The sequence below is a fragment of the Pocillopora verrucosa genome, chromosome 3, assembly GCF_036669915.1.
Source record: "Pocillopora verrucosa isolate sample1 chromosome 3, ASM3666991v2, whole genome shotgun sequence".
Taxonomy (NCBI): domain Eukaryota; kingdom Metazoa; phylum Cnidaria; class Anthozoa; order Scleractinia; family Pocilloporidae; genus Pocillopora; species Pocillopora verrucosa.
In genome coordinates this window covers 23,008,558-23,027,379 of record NC_089314.1, presented here as the reverse complement: position 1 = coordinate 23,027,379, position 18,822 = coordinate 23,008,558, and the positions used below count along the sequence as shown (strand labels likewise).

Genomic DNA, 18,822 nt, shown 5'->3' with positions numbered 1-18,822 from the left:
TTGTTTGAAGGCCGATTAGCGCTAACCCAGGGTTAAATTTTATTATAGGTTTCTATGTTTCTCTACTCAAAAGCCGTTTTAGGATAATTTTACCCTTTTCTTTTTGGGGCATTTAATCATCAAATTGAAGACAAAAAGAGTTAAGCTGAGTTTTCTTTTCAAGCTTTCAGATCTTAAAACAAGTTTCATATTAACCGTGGGTTATCTTAACCTAGTTTTGAACAACCCTGCCCTGATCATGAAGGAGCTATCCATGTTCGTTATGTTTCATGGGCTCGCACCAGCATCATGTATGGAGTGTTTTAAGTACTTTTTGTGACTCGAGTTCTCCATTAAAGTCGTGCTTCTTCCATCGCTTTTCGGAACGAAATTATAATACCCCGCACCACCATTTGTCTCTATTTTTATGGCAAAAACGGGTAATCTTAACAAGCTAATTGACGGAGTTATAAGAATCCTTTAGTTAAGAAGGGGTATCCCCCTTTAAAGTTGGGGGACTCCAAGATTTCACGAATCCCAAGAGCTTTGCTTGTCTACGGGGGGCGTTCACGAAAGAGCCGGAAAGTCCAATGAAGGAAGCTATCCGGTGAAAAGCAGATTACTAGGCACCTCAGTATTCATCTAGAGGAAGGCATTTCTCCGCTAAATGTGCACTTGGAATCTTTCCAAGCTTTGGTCAATTTTCTATTCATGGTCAATATCATTTAAACAGAAATATCAGTATATAGAAATAGGGAAAAAACCCTTTTGCTATACGGGGAAGCTCTGTAATTATCCAAGTGTAACCTCCTGTCTGAAATTTCAGGCAAGTTACTTTATAAAGTGGATATATAAATAATCAAAATCCTTTAGAGAAATGATAAAGCTGATTAAAACGATTACGTTCTTAATGAAAACCACGTCTGGCAGCAGAGATGTTGTTTCCGCTTAGGGTTGTACAAAATTATTTGCTTTATATTTCACCTTTGCTTGACTTACCTAGATTTGTGTTAAGTCGGAAGAATTTTATCTCGGAAATGAAAGTAATATAGAAGTTTCGATTTGACTATTTGTCTTATACTCTACAGAAATATGTGGAAAGAATAAGCCATTAAGCTCTTAGCCTCTCGTTAGGTTAAGCACGCTCGTACAAACATTCGTGATCTAACCACTGACACTACTGACAGCTTCGTTTCGATTGGCTATTATTTTTTCCGGTTGCGGAACGGAAGTGGTAAAAAAGTCTTGGGGGAGGGCTAGTTTGTACCGTATTCCAACCGACACCCTTGCGCTGGCCTGGGAGGGTGGGGAGTGAAATCTGAGCTTGGTTTGTGATTAGTTTAAATTGTAAATACGGTTAATCGAAGGCTTATGATCGACCACTTCGGTCCACATCATGTGTTGACGGCGGATGATGAACGAATGTCGGAAATCGAGCAGGCTTTTGAGGTGGTTAGAGGCAAGCAATTGCACTGACTATTTGGCTTGAATATTACACGTTTATCGACTTTTAACGTACCCGAAGCTGGGAGGTGCGTGACATTTGGAACGGGAAATTCGGCGAAGTTCTGGAGGCTTTCGGCCCAGACGGTCCTGGAAGTTGCACGCCTTGTGGTCTTCCTTACTTTCCTTTGCCTTTAAAGGGGAATTAACCGTCCCGAAACCCCGCAAAATCACTCGAGACAACACAGAAAAACAAAGGTAAGTGAAATTTCAATTATCTGATTGTCATTAAGCGGATTTTGGGGATGAAATGTCACGATTTGCGATATTTATGAAAATTTCTTGGGATCACTTGCGTCTTGCCGAGATCGACCGTTGCAAATTACAAACAATGTAAGAGTTCAACTAGCGTATCAAATAACTGACGTTACGCGGCCTCAAACCCACAGGGTTGTCTGCCTGTGATCTACACGATTATTATACAGTCAAAACTATTTAGTATACTTAAGGATTGTTAAGTTAATTTATTTATCGACCTCAGCCACTGAGAACCCAGACAATTTGCAACACAAGTCAAGGCATGTTGCAGTGTAAAGCTTTAAACAAATAAGCGGCTAGTTATTGGAAACTTGTCAGGTTCACGTTATTTTAAATGTCACCCACGAACTACCACGAGTCCCCCATGATTTGATGAGAGTCACGCACGTCATCACACCAACAGCAACTGCTGTGCTAATAAACAAGTTTAAACAAACCTTACCCGATTCATTTTGATCATTCTTCATCAATTTCATCCATTAAAAGTAAGTGACTTGGGACAAAAATCAACTGTTACGTAGTTCGATCTGTTCCAAGCAGTATGCATCAATTCCATAAATATTTAGGTTCGTTTCTTCAGTCTAACTATTACTATTACTCGCGCGCCTTTCGCGGCCGCCCTCGAGGCTGGCGTGGACGCTCCAGCCATCTCAGAAGGTATTGGAGGTATATGAGATTGCTCGCAAAGAGTGTATCGGTTTCCTTATCAGCCATCTTCGAAAAAAGATAATGATAATGAAAAAATGGTAATAATATGATTGCAAAATTTTTTCTCAAACAGTTCAGAAAGTTGAAATTGAGTGCAGAAAGATGAAATTAAATTGATTGGAAGGAGAGTCGCGAAAGCGCAAAAAGACAAAATGACAAACAGGTTAGGATAAAGTAAACGTTTTTATTCCTAAAAAAAAAAGAAAAAAAAAACACTCAAGAAAGTACAAGCAACTGCCTGGCGGTCGGGAAGTCTTGGGCTTCCAAAGACGGCTATGACAAAAGTGTTGAAAAGTAGGAACCGGAGGCCTTGAACAAATTCATGGGGGGTTTATGTGACAGTTTGTAGGGAAGATGGGAATTAAATTGCGAGGGTGATAGCCTTCGTGTACTGGTTACTGCTGTTAAGCGAATTCTTGGAATGGCAGAAGGGAATATGTTTCGCCACGGAAATTATACTTTCTCTTCCCTGGGACTTGAATTAATGACTAATCAACGAATTATTAAGATAATGGTGAAAATTCACAAACATATTACCCACCAGCCTTCGTTTATCTGACAGATGTTCACATAAAGTCAATCGCCATTGAAAGTTCCTTCTCCAAGTTTACATTTTGAAGTAAAGGGTCAATATTTTCATTATCGTGAATTTACGAGAATGATGTAATAGTAAATATATATGTGTGGATTATTTCAACTTTTGTTATTACTGGGAGCTAAAAATATTGCAATATAACTGGAGAACTGTAAACTTTAGTTCTGTGATACGAAATCTTATTCGTGACTGAATTGTACCATGATGCACTGATTCTTTGTTTAACATGAATATTTTTTTTGCCGACCATGTCATTTCTTAGTGGCAACACAGGTGGCGAAAGCCCAATTAGTTGAGGAGGGTTATTTTGGAGATACAGAAAAATCTGACACCGAGGATGAAGATTCTGATCTTATGGATATTAACGAAAACGAAATAGAAGAAGGTGAGTTCCCGTCTATATGCATGTTGGTACTCTGAGATAACTAAGGTCGCAAATTTTAGGTAGAGGATGAATCTAATTAATTGCGGCTAAGTTTTACGGAATGCAGGGGGAATCCTTTTCCTCTATCACGCACCGACTTTGGAGAAATGGGATTCATATTACATTTGCGTTTTCAATTCCTTATATGAATTTTAAATTAATCAATTAATTGGCAAACGCATTGACAGAGACAGGACTAAAAACTTTGGCTCAAAAATAACTCGGTATGTGCACACAAGTAAATAGTGCTTTTCGCGCGCGCGCTTACCACTCAGTTCAGTGCTTATTTATTCCGAATTGCATGAGAAAATCATGTGATTACGTATTAATAATATACATGAAAAAATACGAGGTAGCTTATCGTAATTACGCAGAAGTAAAGCGCGTGCATCAAGTGTAAAAATAATTTATTAAAACCCTGCAAGTGACTTTGTGTGTTCGGTCAAAACAACCGCGTACGATCAAAAGAATAGTATACAATGATATTTTCACATCTTTAAGGCGCAAAGAGTTCAAAGTCTGGCCTAACAGTTCAAGGAATAGTTCAATATGTGTCCAAATCACTTTCGATGGAATGGAATTGTCGTTTGCGAGGTTTAACCTTGTTGGTTTTTAATTTCGGCGTAGAATCGCTCGAGTTAAGTGTTAAGTTGGGTCGACTCGTAATTTTCGATTTCCTTGGCAACTCCCTTCTCTAAACACCACTTTTTTCCAAACCGACAACCAAAAAGCAGTGCTTTTTACAGTGTTTTCGTCGTTAGAGCTGTTTTTCAGCTGCTGTACAGTTTTTGAGGTGGCAAAGAAAACCTTCTTCAAACGGCGGCCATTGTTTTGCTCGCAAATTTTCAGCGTATCCAAATGTTGCGATATCCAAGGCTCACACTTGATTGGCTATCTGAGAATTTCTTTGATTATTGACCAATCAGAATTAACCCTCCTTTGCGCTGAATTACCTGAAAGCTGCATTTATCTTAACCAATCAGAACTGAGTAATTTTTTCATGTATATTATTAGGCTGAAATTATACCTGTGACTTCAAAATCGAACGAGCGCGCAGCGCGAGTTCGATTTGAAATCACAAGTATAATTTCAGACCAAAATTGCACGACGCGAGGTTCAATTACCACTTTATTACATCCATTTTGAAATCGCCTAAATACAGGACTTGGTCAGTTAAAATATTTTGTGGATGCAGTACTGAGCCGGTTTGAAATTAAATTCATCCATTTTTGGGGGGGAAAAATAAGAGTTTTGGAAACAAAAGTTGCAAAATTTGCCACATGATACTCTTTGTCTTTCATTTTCCTGCAATTTGATTGGTTGCTTTAAACAAGCCTTGAAATCTTATTGGTTTGTTTGTTTTTGGTGTAGCCTCTTCAATGGCTGGGAAAGAGATGCGATTTAAAGCAAAATGGTGCGATTCGTAAATAGATCGCACCAATCAGACCCAATCAGATTACAGGGATCACCAGTGATTTCAAAATGGGCGCAATAAAGCTTGGAAGTGAATAGCAAGTACTATTCACCTCCGAGCAGTCGATAAGACAAAATCGCGCGTCAAGAGTTTAATTTCTGACCATTCTTCGGTATATGGAGCTGAAGAAATAAAGTAATTTTTTGGTATCTGTGGGGTATATACCAAAACAGTTATTCACTTCAGGATGGTGAATAATTGTTAAAGACACAGAAAGACAAATACATCGAAGTAAACTTGGTGTATAGTAATCTTTTAAAGTAAAAACAAATTTAATTGTCGTTTAAAGCTTCAGTTACACGTTTTGAGCGCCTGTTGACGAAAGAATCTTGGCAGTTTTTGATCGTGCTCATGGTCTTTTCTTGCCTGCCAACCGCATTCGTGTTACAAATTTGCACCCTTGTTACATGAGAACTGGACTTTTTTTAGCGAATTGAACTGAGTGATTTTGTTGTACATGTTATTACAATTATGCTATTACTTTATGCTGTGCTTATTACAATTACGTTGGCGAAACTTTAGCCTTTTTCCACTTAGTCTTATTAAACGGTACCGGTATAAATTATATTAAAATATATAATTTTTCATACGTTAGGCTGGTCTCGGTTAGTGGAGACGAGCGAAATATTAGGGGAAAACGATTTTTAGAAGAAACTGCAACCATTTTTCACCTGGACGGAGAGCATAGCACAGACTATTAAAAAATCTAGAGACCCGAATTGAGCAATAACGAGATAATTTCTAATTTCATATAATACGACGAAGAAATTCAACGGCATATGATTTTTAATGAAAATACAAATAAAATGACTGGACAAAGGTCGGTTTTTATCCAACTCGACGTGAGTTTTTCGAGAGTAGAAACTCGACACTGGTGAGGGAAAATCAGCGCACGGGCCTCAGACGCAACTTGTGTAATACCCTGGATTGTGCGCAGATGCGCCGAAACAACTTTTTCACAGGGTACAAATTACATACTAGATAATATCGCCACGTATAGACAACGTTGAAATTTGCTGAATAATGCAGTTGTATAGTCATAGGAAAATAGCGTTCACTGGCCTGGGTTGACAGTTACATCTCGCTTTGTTACATTCACTTCTATTCGACTTTAATCGGTGACGACCAGTGGATTTCCTTTTTGATATTTATCTATATTTACCAAAAATTCGCCATGGAAATTTTAAGCTCAGTCGCATAATCGGTAAATCTTTTTTCAGACGCTGTCTATTCACGTTCTGACTACATGACTCCAGTGTTCACTCTATCACGTGTTTCCCATGCGATTTTCATTTTGAAGGAATTAATTAAAACCGAATGAAACTTTAAATGAAGACGCATGTAAAAAACGCACTGGCAGCATGGTGGCCACGTGCATTTCATGCAAGGCTGCATTCGGAGTCGGTGTTACGCCAACCGACAAATTATTTACAGGACAGCGGTCCAGCGATTTAACACGGAAATAAGTAAACTGAAAACGAAACGAGTTGAAACGGGGGCGCCCCTAGCCAGTTGGAATATTTAGTCTTGCCTTCTTCCTAAGAGCAGAATTTAGCTGCTATTTGCCTGACAAGGAGACATTTTCAGAATTTGCGACTAAGGTTTGTACCCAGCATTTAGTCATTTGACTTCACCGACGAGCGACAACTGAACAACATAGCAAGCTCAAAGGAAGCAAAATCGAAGAAAAAGTTAACTTTCTTTACGACTGGATTTTCTAAATATTAATAACCGTTCCTATATTCTTTGCACACAGTTCAACAGATGGTTATTGAAACTATGGACCATAGCCACGGGGCCTACCTCAAAACTTTCATGTTAGCCTTCGATACCATAAAGAACCTCGTCGCCAAGTATTTATCTGTCCGACGTTGCCAACACTTGAGTTCATAAAGACACTGCTATAACCTGAGTACGAGTGGAAAAAATCAGTGTGATCCACGAAATTCGTCTTCAGAAATGGGTCAGTAGTTTTAACTTCAGCCATTACGCATTTGCGAGCTCAAAGTTATGAATAAACTGTTATTTCCGCGTAAATAAATTTCCTAGAAAGGGTTACTGTTTGGATACCACATATTTATGTTTGTCTCTATGCTTGGCGATGCTACGAAAACGCTGCTACATATCGCCTTAGCACCGGTGCGAATTCGTCTCGCCCTGTTCTATATGCCACATTTTGATAACATGCAGAGGAGATATTTTTTTATCTTTAAATTGATTAGCTTGTGTGAAGACTATATGCAAGGTATCTATAATTCTATTCATTGCAGTGTGTTGTTTCTTTAAGTACTTATGAACATTAAGACAACTCTTTTAGCAATATTGCTCGAAATTATAGTGAATTTATGATTTTCAACCAAAGAAATAATACCATAGGCGTCCTTGTCATGAGAGTTAGTTTGGTAAATATCATATATTTGCCTGTTTTGATCAAGACAAATTTATTTACCTAACTGCGATGTCCTGAAGATGAAGACTTTAAGGACATCCAACTCTCATTTAGTAACTTAAAGATGATCTAAAAACCGTGATTTATATCGTGATAGTTCGATAAGTAGTTCGCCTTTGAAGCCTCTTGAGTCATGAAAACGTATGAAAACATGGCGGCTTCGGAAGTTAACGTTTCAAGCTATCTAAGGGTCAGTTGAAGAAAGCAAGAGCCGTTTTATAGAATGGTAAATATCTGTCATAGACGGCTTTGACTCTGAAATTATCTCGTCCTCGAATCTAGTTATGGTTAGTTAGACTAGCGAAGGATGGTCATTTGGATCATGGTTTTCTTCGGGTAGTTTCGATTTGACTCGTTGAAACAGGAACTGTTTATGAAACGGGAAAGTCCCTTTCAGGGCGGAATCGCATTGATTACCATATCACGTGCGAATCATCAATGCTCCAGACCATTTATGACTCAAGAATCGACGTTTTCAAGAGTGACAAGAACTTGATAATGCTCAACATAGATCAAGTCGATATTTGCCTCCTTCAATTCTTTTCTTGTGGGCACTGTTCAAAACGTTTTGAAAGTTCTATATTTGGTCATATTTCTTAAAACCCAAATACGTCATTTGAATTGACATCATTAGTTAGGAGAAAGCTGTTAGGGATAATTGATTCTTACAGTTCTCAAACTTCACGCGAAAACCAATAACCACTGAAAGCAGGAAAGGCTAAAGTGAAAACAAAAAGTAAATTTCATACCAGATGGGCTCCTTCAGGGGCCGTTCTGTACTCCTATTACGTGACAAGCCTCCTCTTGTGTTGCGTGACAAGCCGAAACGATAACATAACTATTGAATTTTAAGTAAGTTGTCATGCGTTACCCAAACCGAAATTCTAACTGCACCTTTCAGTGGTATCTTTTCTTCTTGTCCACGAGAAACTCCCGCCCAAGGTAACATATTTGATAGATTGAGATGTTGCAATATTTCATGTCTCGCTCAGTTGATCGTATTAACGTGATAAAATTGCGCACTATTAGTATTCAGGCTATTTTTATTATACCATGTTTAAGGCTCTAACATAAGCTAATTGTAATACCATCAGATTTCTCCATGAACAATAACACGCTCGACCCGAATGTTGGGATGACTGAGAGTATTATTCATGAGCACCAGCTGCCCAAGTTGATTGGACCGGAAAAGTGGAGAGACTTGGCACGAATGCTAGACTTCAGCCAAAATGAAATTGACATTATCAGTGAAAAAAACAATTGCCCCAAGGAATGTTGTATCGCTGTCCTCGTAAAATGGATCCATCGAGGGGGACAGGATGCTACTGTTGGAAAGCTTGTAGATGCCCTGACTAAGATAGAACTTAAGAGCGTGGCTGACGTATTACTGAGTGAGTAAAATAGTTTCGATCATTTGCTTATTGTTCAGTATGTTCAGGAGAAGAAGAACCAAATTTCGTCTTGGTTCCATCTATTTATCTATTTTCGTCAAAATGGCATAGCGTAGTTGACAAAGTAGCTGGCATAATTATGTTTCCCTAATGATATTTACTGCCCAGGGTATTACTAGAAATTTGAAGCCAGGTCAAATATTTAAAGACTTCCTGGAAAAACTCTTTAGAATCCCCGACGTGACTGTGCGTGTTTTTCAGGAGAGAATTTCTTTTAATTTAACCTAAGAAATCCAGCTCTTTTCCAGTGCATACATTTGCATGAAACGAGGGCAGACTGTAGGAAGTATTATATTTACACTCGACCTCTGAAATGTTACAAATAGCTTCCGTCCTCTCTGGTGATGTTTTTAAACAAGTGTGCAGCGAAATGCGCGGAAAAGATGGGACTTCTTAAGTTAAAACCATAGTACTCACTTCCGAACACCAGAGAGGGTTTTTCGATCGTTTTTCTTCCCAATACTCTTTATTGCTTAACATGTACAACCATAATACACATTTAAAAATGGTTTGTTTAAGGTCCAATCAATGGTAAAAAAACCATCTCTATTGAAGTTAGAGGGACTATAGAGGTAGACAATACAAACCAGGTTAGTTCGTTATTCTGTAGCAATTAACATTGGTTGCTTAACTGTTCTGTCATATGTAAACTTTGTAATGGGCCACCCTCACCACAGAGTTTCTGTGGCTTAGTGGTAGAGCATCACAGCGCGGAATCCAAAGGTCTGAAGTTCGATTCCTCATGGAGAATCAGAATTTTTTTCTTTGTCCCACGCTCGTGACAAGACGAAAAGTATCTTTCTCTGTTCTGAAATGTTCCAAAAAGCCATGGTTTGGTTTATTAACTGTGCACTTTTTCCTTCCCTGGATTAGATCATATTTGGCAACGACAGTACTGGGAGGTCAACGTTCTTTGTGTGGGAGACCAAAACAAAAGAATTTCATACATCTTTGAAGGTAACTATTAATTTAGAGGTTGACGTAAGCTCATGGAAACAAAAACATTTATGGCAAGCAAAATTAGCAACTGCCTATTTCACTATGGTAATACTTTCTGAAACAATTTAAAGTAAGTTGAGGCAAAACTGCACCATAATTATTTTAGATCAGAATTAAACGTTCTCTTTAATTTATTTCCAGTTTATTATTTTCTGCAAGAGGTGGATAATGATAACAAGAATTTAAAATGCCATTTCCGCTAAACTTGACTTTGTAAGTTGTCTTCCATTGATTTTGTAATGGCCCGGCAATCTTTTGAGAGAGTTACGCGAGTTTGCTTGGCACAAAGTTGACGTTTTAAGAAATATTTTTCTTGATTTGAATTCCCCATAGAGATTTTGAATGCATGTATGATGTAAATGCATACGACTATTAATTGTCCTTTCAGGAAATCAAAGACTACATATATATCATCGACCAGGTTGTAGGAAATACACCCAAGCAAACAGAACAAGTCGTGGTTGAAGATCTTACCTGCAAAGTTAACCAAATTTCCGAGGACATAGAAAGTCTTCAAAAAACGCTTTCAGACATAAAATCCAGTTTGGACATGCCTGAATTAAAAGGTGAAACCTTCACAATGCAAGGAAAATTGGAGTTCATCGGCAAACAGAGCAGAACATTGGAGGAAGTGTACTCTAAAGTAACAAGAATGACAGGCCGAGCTAGTGCATGTGACAAGTTCGTTAGGAGACAGTTCTATGATTTTACCTTTTGCAACTTAAAAGCCGTACATGATGATCTGAACGCTCATGTCGCCGACCTGAAGTCAGCAGACACAAACCTCACAAAGGAAGAAAATGAGAAGCTTCAAATTCTGCTGGCAGACCAAAGAGGAAGAGAAAAACAGGTTGAGCAGTTGGAAGCAACGCGGGCGCAGCTATTCTTCTGCGTATGTAAAATTACCTGCATGCTTGATGTTGTTTTTGTAAGTCTTTTTGTATGCTTTTGGCTAAAAGCCATTCTTTCTCCATACCATGTTAAATTTTTTTGGTGTGGTTACGGTCAGAAATATCCAAGTTATTTCAAGCGCACATGTAGAATCTTGCTGGCTTGTGTTATGAGAGAAGCACAAAACGTCTTTGTCAGCTATCCAACGCTGTGAAATGTGAAGTAACTTCAGACCACTCCAATGACCCTACTAAAAGAGGAAAAACTGATACAAACAGTCACTAGTCAGATGTGGATGCGAGAATTAAGAGCATGGAGGAAAGTTTTACTTACACTTGGGTAATAATCCACCATTAATAGAGCTAAACTGCTCTTATTTTTGTTTTGATTACAGGCTGAGGAAGAACAGAGGATATCTAAATACTCAACACCAGAGAGACGAAAGTCAGCGCCATCTATTCCAGTGCAGGTAAATTAAGACGAATATGAAAGTTCTATATGTTTTTTAGCAAAGGTTTATATCTATGCACATTGTGTTCTCTTCTAGAACTTATTTTTATACCTTCAGTTAATGGCCGCCTTTTCTTTCGAAGGAAATTGTGAGTTTATCAGGATGTGAAGTAAACTATTGAGAAAGGGATTGAAGGGAGGGCTCAGGGGAACCACGACAACAGGACAGGTTTATAGAAAAAGACCCCTTTAAATTTAAGTTTGGTCAAGCTTTTAATCTCACAATACTCACTTTTTACAAACAAACCGTTACCGTATAGAGAATTTTTCCCCCGTGTTCTCATGATTCAAAAAGGTTTTTTATTGATGCCCCCAACGGACGTCTTGTACTTTTCCTAGTCTTGCATTTATTTGTGTAATGTCCCAGCAATTTTTTAAGAGAGTTACGTGTATTTCATTCTTATAAAGTTCACATTTAAAGCAATATTTTCTTGATGTGAATTACCAGTAGAGATTTTAAATACATATCTGATGTGAATGCATACGACTTTTAATTGTCCTTTCAGGAAATCGAAGACTATATGAATACAACCGACCAGTTTGCAGGAAATACACACAAGCAAACAGAACAAGTCGTGGTTGAAGATCTTACCTGTTCAGTTACCCAAATTTCCGAGAGCATAGAAAATCTTCAAAAAACGCTTTCAGACATAAAATCCAGTTTGGACATGCCTGAATTAAAAGGTGAAACCTTCACAATGCAAGGAAAATTGGAGTTCATCGGCAAACAGAGCAGAACATTGGAGGAAGTGTACTCTAAAGTAACAAGAATGACAGGCCGAGCTAGTGCATGTGACAAGTTCGTTAGGAGACAGTTCTATGATTTTACCTTTTGCAACTTAAAAGCCGTACATGATGATCTGAACGCTCGTGTCGCCGACCTGAAGTCAGCAGACACAAACCTCACAAAGGAAGAAAATGAGAAGCTTCAAATTCTGCTGGCAGACCAAAGAGGAAGAGAAAAACAGGTTGAGCAGTTGGAAGCAACGCGGGCGCAGCTATTCCTCTCCGTATGTAAAATTACCTGCATGCTTGATGTTGTTTTTGTAAGTCTTTTTGTATGCTTTTGGCTAAAAGCCATTCTTTCTCCATACCATGTTAAATTTTTTTGGTGTGGTTACGGTCAGAAATATCCAAGTTATTTCAAGCGCACATGTAGAATCTTGCTGGCTTGTGTTATGAGAGAAGCACAAAACGTCTTTGTCAGCTATCCAACGCTGTGAAATGTGAAGTAACTTCAGACCACTCCAATGACCCTACTAAAAGAGGAAAAACTGATACAAACAGTCACTAGTCAGATGTGGATGCGAGAATAAAGAGCATGGAGGAAAGTTTTACTTACACTTGGGTAATAATCCACCATTAATAGAGCTAAACTTCTCTTATTTTTGTTTTGATTACAGGCTGAGGAAGAACAGAGGATATCTCAATACTCAACACCAGAGAGACGAAAGTCAGCGCCATCTATTCCAGTGCAGGTAAATTAAGACGAATATGAAAGTTCTAAATGTTTTTTAGCAAAGGTTTATATCTATGCACATTGTGTTCTTCTCTAGGACTTATTTTTATACCTTAATGGCGCCTTTTCTTTCGAAGGAAATTGTGAGTTTATCAGGATGTGAAGTAAACTATTGAGAAAGGGATTGATGGGAGGGCTTAAGGGAACCACGACAACAGGACAGGTTTATAGAAAAAGACCCTTTTAAATTTAAGTTTTCGATGAATTGCCTTGAGGTAAACGTCTTTAAATGATTTCGAAATTTTGTCTTTTGGGTACCATCAGAAGATACAGACGGGGTGTTGCCAAGGAAATCTACCAGGGTTTGGTCAAGCTTTTAATCTCACAATACTCACTTTTTACAAACAAACCGTTACCGTATAGAGAATTTTTCCCCCGTGTTCTCATGATTCAAAAAGGTTTTTTATTGATGCCTCCAACGGACGCCTTGTACTTTTCCAAGTCTTCCATTTATTTGTGTAATCTCCCGGCAATTTTTTTAAGAGAGTTACGTGTATTTCATTCTTATAAAGTTTACATTTGAAGCAATATTTTCCTGATGTGAATTACCCGTAGAGATTTTAAATACATATCTGATGTGAATGCATATGAATTTTAACTGTCCTTTCAGGAAATCAAAGACCATATAAATACTACCGACCACTTTGCAGGAAATACACACAAGCAAACAGAACAAGTCGGGGTTGAAGATCTTACCTGTACAGTTAACCAAATTTCCGAGAACATAGAAAAACTTCAAAAATCACTTGCAGACATAAAATCCAGTTTAGAAGTGCCTGAATTAAAAGGAGAAACCTTCACAATGAAAAGAAAGTCGGAGTTCATCGGCAAACACAACAGAACATTGGAGGAAGTGTACACTAAAGTAACAAGAATGACGGACCAAGCTTGTGCATTTAAAGAGTTCGTCAGGAAACAGTTCTATGATTTTAACTTTTACAACTTAAAAGTTGCACATAGCGATCTTAACGCTCACGTTGCCAACCTGAAGTTAGTGGACACGAACTTCACAAAGGAAGAAAATGAGAAGCTTCAAATTCTGTTGGACCAAAGAGGAAGAGAAAAACAGGTTGAACAGTTGGAAACAACGCGGACGCAGCTATTCTCCACTGTATGTAAATTTACCTGCATGCGTGATGTTGTTTTTGTATTTTTTTTGTATGCTTTCGGCTAAAAGCCATTCTTTTGCAATGCCATGTCAAATTTAGTGTGATAAAAACCCAAAACTGCTGGCTTGTGTTATGGAAAAAGCGGAAAATTTCATGGCCGGATATCCAACGGTGAAATTTGAAGTATTTTCGAACCATTGCAATAAACCTACAAAAAGAAGAAAAACTGGTACAGACGGTCAGGAGTGAGATGTGGGTGTGAGGATTAAGAGTATTGAATTGATCTTTTCTTACTATCGGGTATTATTCCACCACTTATTAGAACTAAATTACTCTTATTTTTGTTTTGATTGCAGGCTGAGGAAGAACAGAGGGTATCTCAATATTCAAGATCAGAGAGGCGAAAGTCAGCGCCATCTATTCCAGTGCAGGTAAATTTTAAGAGAATATGAAAGTTCTAAATGTTTTTTAGCAAAGGTTTATATCTATGCACATTGTATTCTTCTCTAGAACTTATTTTTACATTTTGATGGCCGCTTTTCTTTTGAAGGAAATTGTAGGATGTGAAGTAAACTGTTGTGAAACGGGTTTGATGGGAGGGCCGGACAGGTTTAAAGAAAAAGAACCCTTCAAGTTTTCTATGAATTACCTTGAGGTAAACGTTTTTAGATGATTTTGAATTTTTTTTCTCTCAGATACCATCAGCAAATACAGACGGGGTGTCGCCGAGGAAATCCACCAAGGTTTGGTCAAGCTTTTAATCTCACAATACTAACTTTTAACAAACAAACCGTTACCGTAGAGAGTTCTTTTTCCTTGTGTTCTGATGATTCAAATATTTTTTTTAAGTGACGCCTCCAATGGTCGCCTTACACTTTTCCTAGTCAGGTTAAGCCCAGTAGCGCTTATCCCTTTACACCTAAACATCAGCATGCCCATTCTCCATACTGTTTTCTATACAATTCCTACGGTGCTGACAAGAAGAATTTGTCTATCAATCTAGAGAATATTTAGTTGGTGATCATTTCCTTTATTCTCATGACCTTGCTGTGTGATGCAGGGGTCATAAAGTTGGGAGAACTTAGATGCTAGTCACTCTCAGGGTTTAAGGGTGAAACATCAGCCTCCTGCATAAGCCATACGGCATATGGCTCCTGATAAGTCTTTTTTGACTGACCTAGTTAACAAAATTAGAGTACCGGTGAGACTCATGATCAACTAGTCCTGTCATGGGTTATAATTGTCATCTTTCTGTTCCAGATCAAACGAAATAAAACATGGAGTCTTTTTAGAAGCTGGAGGAAGAGCAGTGAAATACCTGCAGTAAAGGGCAGTGAAAATATGTGCAATCTTGTTTCCTATTCCCAAAAAGCTCCGGAGGATTCTTGACTCCAAAGGAAGGTCTTGAGTAAAAAGTTGAAGGTCACATGTTGCTATGTATTATTCAATTGACACCATATACACTTGTTATGCCCAACGAAAAACATGTTTCATGTCTAGAAGAGTCTCTCTAGGACCTGATTTACTTACGTAGTTAAAGGAAAAAAAGAGGGACTCACTTACGCAAAACAGAGCATCTACCATCTTTACCAAATGGACTATTTCTGTTACGTTTCTAATCTGATGGTTAAGCATGCAAGGTCTTCAAGCTGCCCTAGAGGAAACATGCTATAAATATTCATCCTATTACGATATATTAGGAGGAATTACTAACATAGTATAAGTATGATGATTTGTTGCTCATTTTGCTCTATTACTAAAGATATCTCAAGAGACAAGCTGAGAGTAAGAAGACGCTGCCACCTTTTGGGTCAAAATTTTAACTTCAAGGCCGCAGTAGATAACGTAATTGTAACGTGTAGAATAATAACGTGAAGCTTAGTAAGAATAGAATAAATGTGCATTTATGGAAAGTAGGCTCAAAGGATTCAGGCTTTGAGATTGTCAACATTATTAAAGCTAAGCTATTTCATTTAAAACAATCAGGTTTTACAAAATTTAGCATTAGATTATCATACAATTATAACCAAAACACGGCACAATTAATGTGAACATCAAAGTTTATAAGGCCTGTGTTACAGACAACGAATTGACATAACTAAATGAACATAGTGATAGTAGCAAATTAAAAAAACGAAGAGGAAAAAAATCGGAAAATCAATAACAAAAAAATGCTGCTTGGGCAACATGCCTTAACCTTAGTAGTGCTGGAACTTTAGTGTTACGTTCGGCGGTCGACGATAGTATTCTTACGGAGTCTCCTCAGAAGCATAAGGATGAGCAATGAAAATAGTCTTTTTTTTATATTCTTTAAGGGTTCTGGTGGACTCTTTACCATTAATAATGGTCTTACGTACAAAGCTGAGGGTCAAAAGGCATGATGTTGCATTCTATGGAAATTATACAAACTTGTTATACCGAGTGGAAACATGTTTCATGTCCAGAGAAGGCTCGAAGCATGTACGTTTTTGAAAGAAAAAAAATTTCAGTTCAGTGTAAGTTTTTCTATGAAAAACTGGGATTCTATCTTTTCCAGCGAAGAGACCATTTCTGACGTTACTCATTTAGTAGTTATGAAAGGAAATGAGAAACGTAATCATAAGAATACTAAGGAGCCCCAGGTGGTAAGGAATGGCCGGTCCCTCACTCGTCACGGGGGAAGTTTTTAAATTATTGTCGTAGGGAATAAAAAAAAGAAATACTTAATTGAATAATGATCACGTGTTTCGGCTCAGATATGTTATGATTCAGTGGAATTTGTATTGTGATTGTTAATAATTTTTACTAAGAATGTAAAAAGAAAAGAAGAAAATTGCTCGTTGAACAGTCTAGCTGAGATAGACTTGATCTCTATGTGATAATTTTGTATTAACCAGAAATTAGATATATCTTTTGAAATTTTTTAAGCAGAAAGGGAAAGATTATAATAATTGCGAAGTTTTTTGGATAATTTATTGTAAGAGTTACTTCGCTATTAATAAAGTCAGTTGTCAAGCTGGAATAAGTTGAAAACTTTCAGTTGCTTTAATTATCTTCCGTAATTGTGAAGTTTTTCCAGAAAAAGAAAACATTTGGCCAGGATTACCCACTTTTTTCTGCTAAAATTACTTACTTTGATCCCCAAATGATGCTTGCATTAGGTTTACATACTTTTTAACTTTTGAGAGGAATTATTGTTGTCAAAAAAAAAGAAAGGTTTGAAGTCTGCCCTGGAGCTTTTCCCAGTTTCTCTGGCAAAAAGGGGACCAGAAATAATGCTGATCCCTTGGGTGGTTAGCCCCACCCCCAAGTATTTCTCAAATTCCGCTGTCTGCTCGCTGTTACCCATTTCTAGAGGCATCGAGAGAATAAAGCACCTTGCCAAGAACACAATGACCTAGCAAAGTCACGAACCAGCTCTCTTCGACCTGTGATCTAATGTATTTCCTTCTTTTTATAGAAAAAAAGACCTTATTTATAATGTGGGTATAGTAAAGAGTCCTTGCGAGACCTTGCGAGACAGAAAGGAAAACGTCGAGCTTCTTTTTAATGATAAGTTGCTCTTTTATAAAGAAATTGGAAGGTAAAGGCCTTTTTAAGAGAGAAAGATGTTTTTCGTCTTGTCGCGAGCGTGGGAAAAAGAAAACAATTCTGACTCCCCATGAGGAATCGAACCTCAGACCTTCGGATTCCGCGCTCCGATGCTCTATTTCTTTATCAAGCTCAAAATTTACCATCTCTCTTATTCTATTTACAAACATGGCGTTATCGACATTGCTGATCCTTGCAGTATGCAGGACGCGTGTCTTATGAACTTCGTAATTGACCTCGCCCACTTTAGAGTCTGTAGCTCAGTGGTAGAGCATCGTGACCCCGAGTCGTACTATTTATGTCAAGCAAACTAATTTTTAAATTTTGAGTTTAATAAAGAAATAGAGCATCAGAGCGCTGAGTTCGAAGGTCTGAGGTTCAAATTCTTATGGAGACTTGGAATTTTTTCTTTGTCCTACGCGCGTGACAAGACGAAAAACATATTTCTCTATTATCTTGAGGGCGGCTGTATTGACCGAAAAAATTGGTGTTCGGTAAAACCTACAATGTTTTAGTGGATGAAAGTGAGATCGTTGTCAAAGCTTCCTTTTGGCAGGGGTCGGCCCGCCAAACAATGACTTCGCCACCTTTGTCGGCCGCTTTGATAACTATGTCTGCTTTTGTTTTTTTGTTTTTTGGCTATTTAGTGTTTTAAAACTCTTCACGGTGGCCAATTTACGTTATAAAATCAGTTGATAGTACTTAATTACCCTATTTCAAAGACAGCCCGTTTTTGGCCAGCTGCACAAATGACTGAAAATTCATTATCCTTTGTCTTACGAATATGATTTTTCCCTGTTCTGATGTCGATGAAATTCTAAATTCTTTTTATACCGAAATAAGGCGATGTTAAACTGGCACTATTTTCATTTCAGCAGCGATAAATGCAGCGTGAAAAAAAGAGATCGCAGAATTAATTCCATATTTGCTTTATTTCATTAGCTTTGCTGACTTAAATAAAAAAAAAGGTACCGGACAAATGGCTTTAACTGAATGTTCTTGATAAAGAAAAAAATTATGAATATTGACATGTGTGTGCAGCTTTAGTTTTAAGAAAAGAAGCCTTTAGAAAAATCAATAAATAGAGCCATGTTCATATTTTGCACAAAAAAGGCGCAGTTTAGACAGTGTTACTAAGCTTGATTAAATTTTCGTCTGAAAATTTGATCTATAAACGCTTATTTGAGTTGATTTTAGGAGGCGGGAATTAAGATGTGTGGTTTGAAAATTTGAATTTGAAATTTATTTCATAGAGAAATGAGGTCTTAAAAGCTCTCTCAGCTCAGGAAATATATGCATCAAACACTAGTATATTAATGCGAGCTCCGCTTTTAGGCTTGGCTAAATCTATACATTATTTTAGCTTCGGGTTCGCACAATTTT

At 37.7% G+C, this 18,822-nt stretch overlaps 1 protein-coding gene across 2 annotated transcripts; it reads left to right on the top strand.

The window, feature by feature from the left end:
• The first annotated feature begins 6,397 nt into the window (after window positions 1-6,397).
• Window positions 6,398-16,863, top strand: LOC131771876 (uncharacterized). Of its 2 annotated transcripts, none has more exons than XM_066163265.1 (13): window positions 6,398-6,542; window positions 6,698-6,904; window positions 8,485-8,781; window positions 9,361-9,431; window positions 9,715-9,798; window positions 10,229-10,732; window positions 11,126-11,200; window positions 11,748-12,251; window positions 12,645-12,719; window positions 13,371-13,871; window positions 14,226-14,300; window positions 14,565-14,612; window positions 15,130-16,863. In XM_066163265.1, exons 2-13 carry the CDS (start codon window positions 6,901-6,903, stop codon window positions 15,256-15,258), a joined length of 2,367 nt encoding a protein of 788 aa, XP_066019362.1. In that variant the 5' UTR covers window positions 6,398-6,542; window positions 6,698-6,900; the 3' UTR covers window positions 15,259-16,863. The 2 variants fall into 2 exon arrangements, with proteins under 2 accessions (XP_066019362.1, XP_066019361.1); XM_066163264.1 differs by having other exon boundaries at window positions 11,748-12,287.
• Window positions 16,864-18,822: the final 1,959 nt, after the last annotated feature.

Coding starts and splice junctions, on each gene's coding strand:
- LOC131771876 (XM_066163264.1), top strand. Junction 10,733..11,125: donor GGGCGCAGCTATTCTTCTGC/GTATGTAAAATT, acceptor TTTTGATTACAG/GCTGAGGAAGAACAGAGGAT. Junction 14,301..14,564: donor CGCCATCTATTCCAGTGCAG/GTAAATTTTAAG, acceptor TTTTTCTCTCAG/ATACCATCAGCAAATACAGA.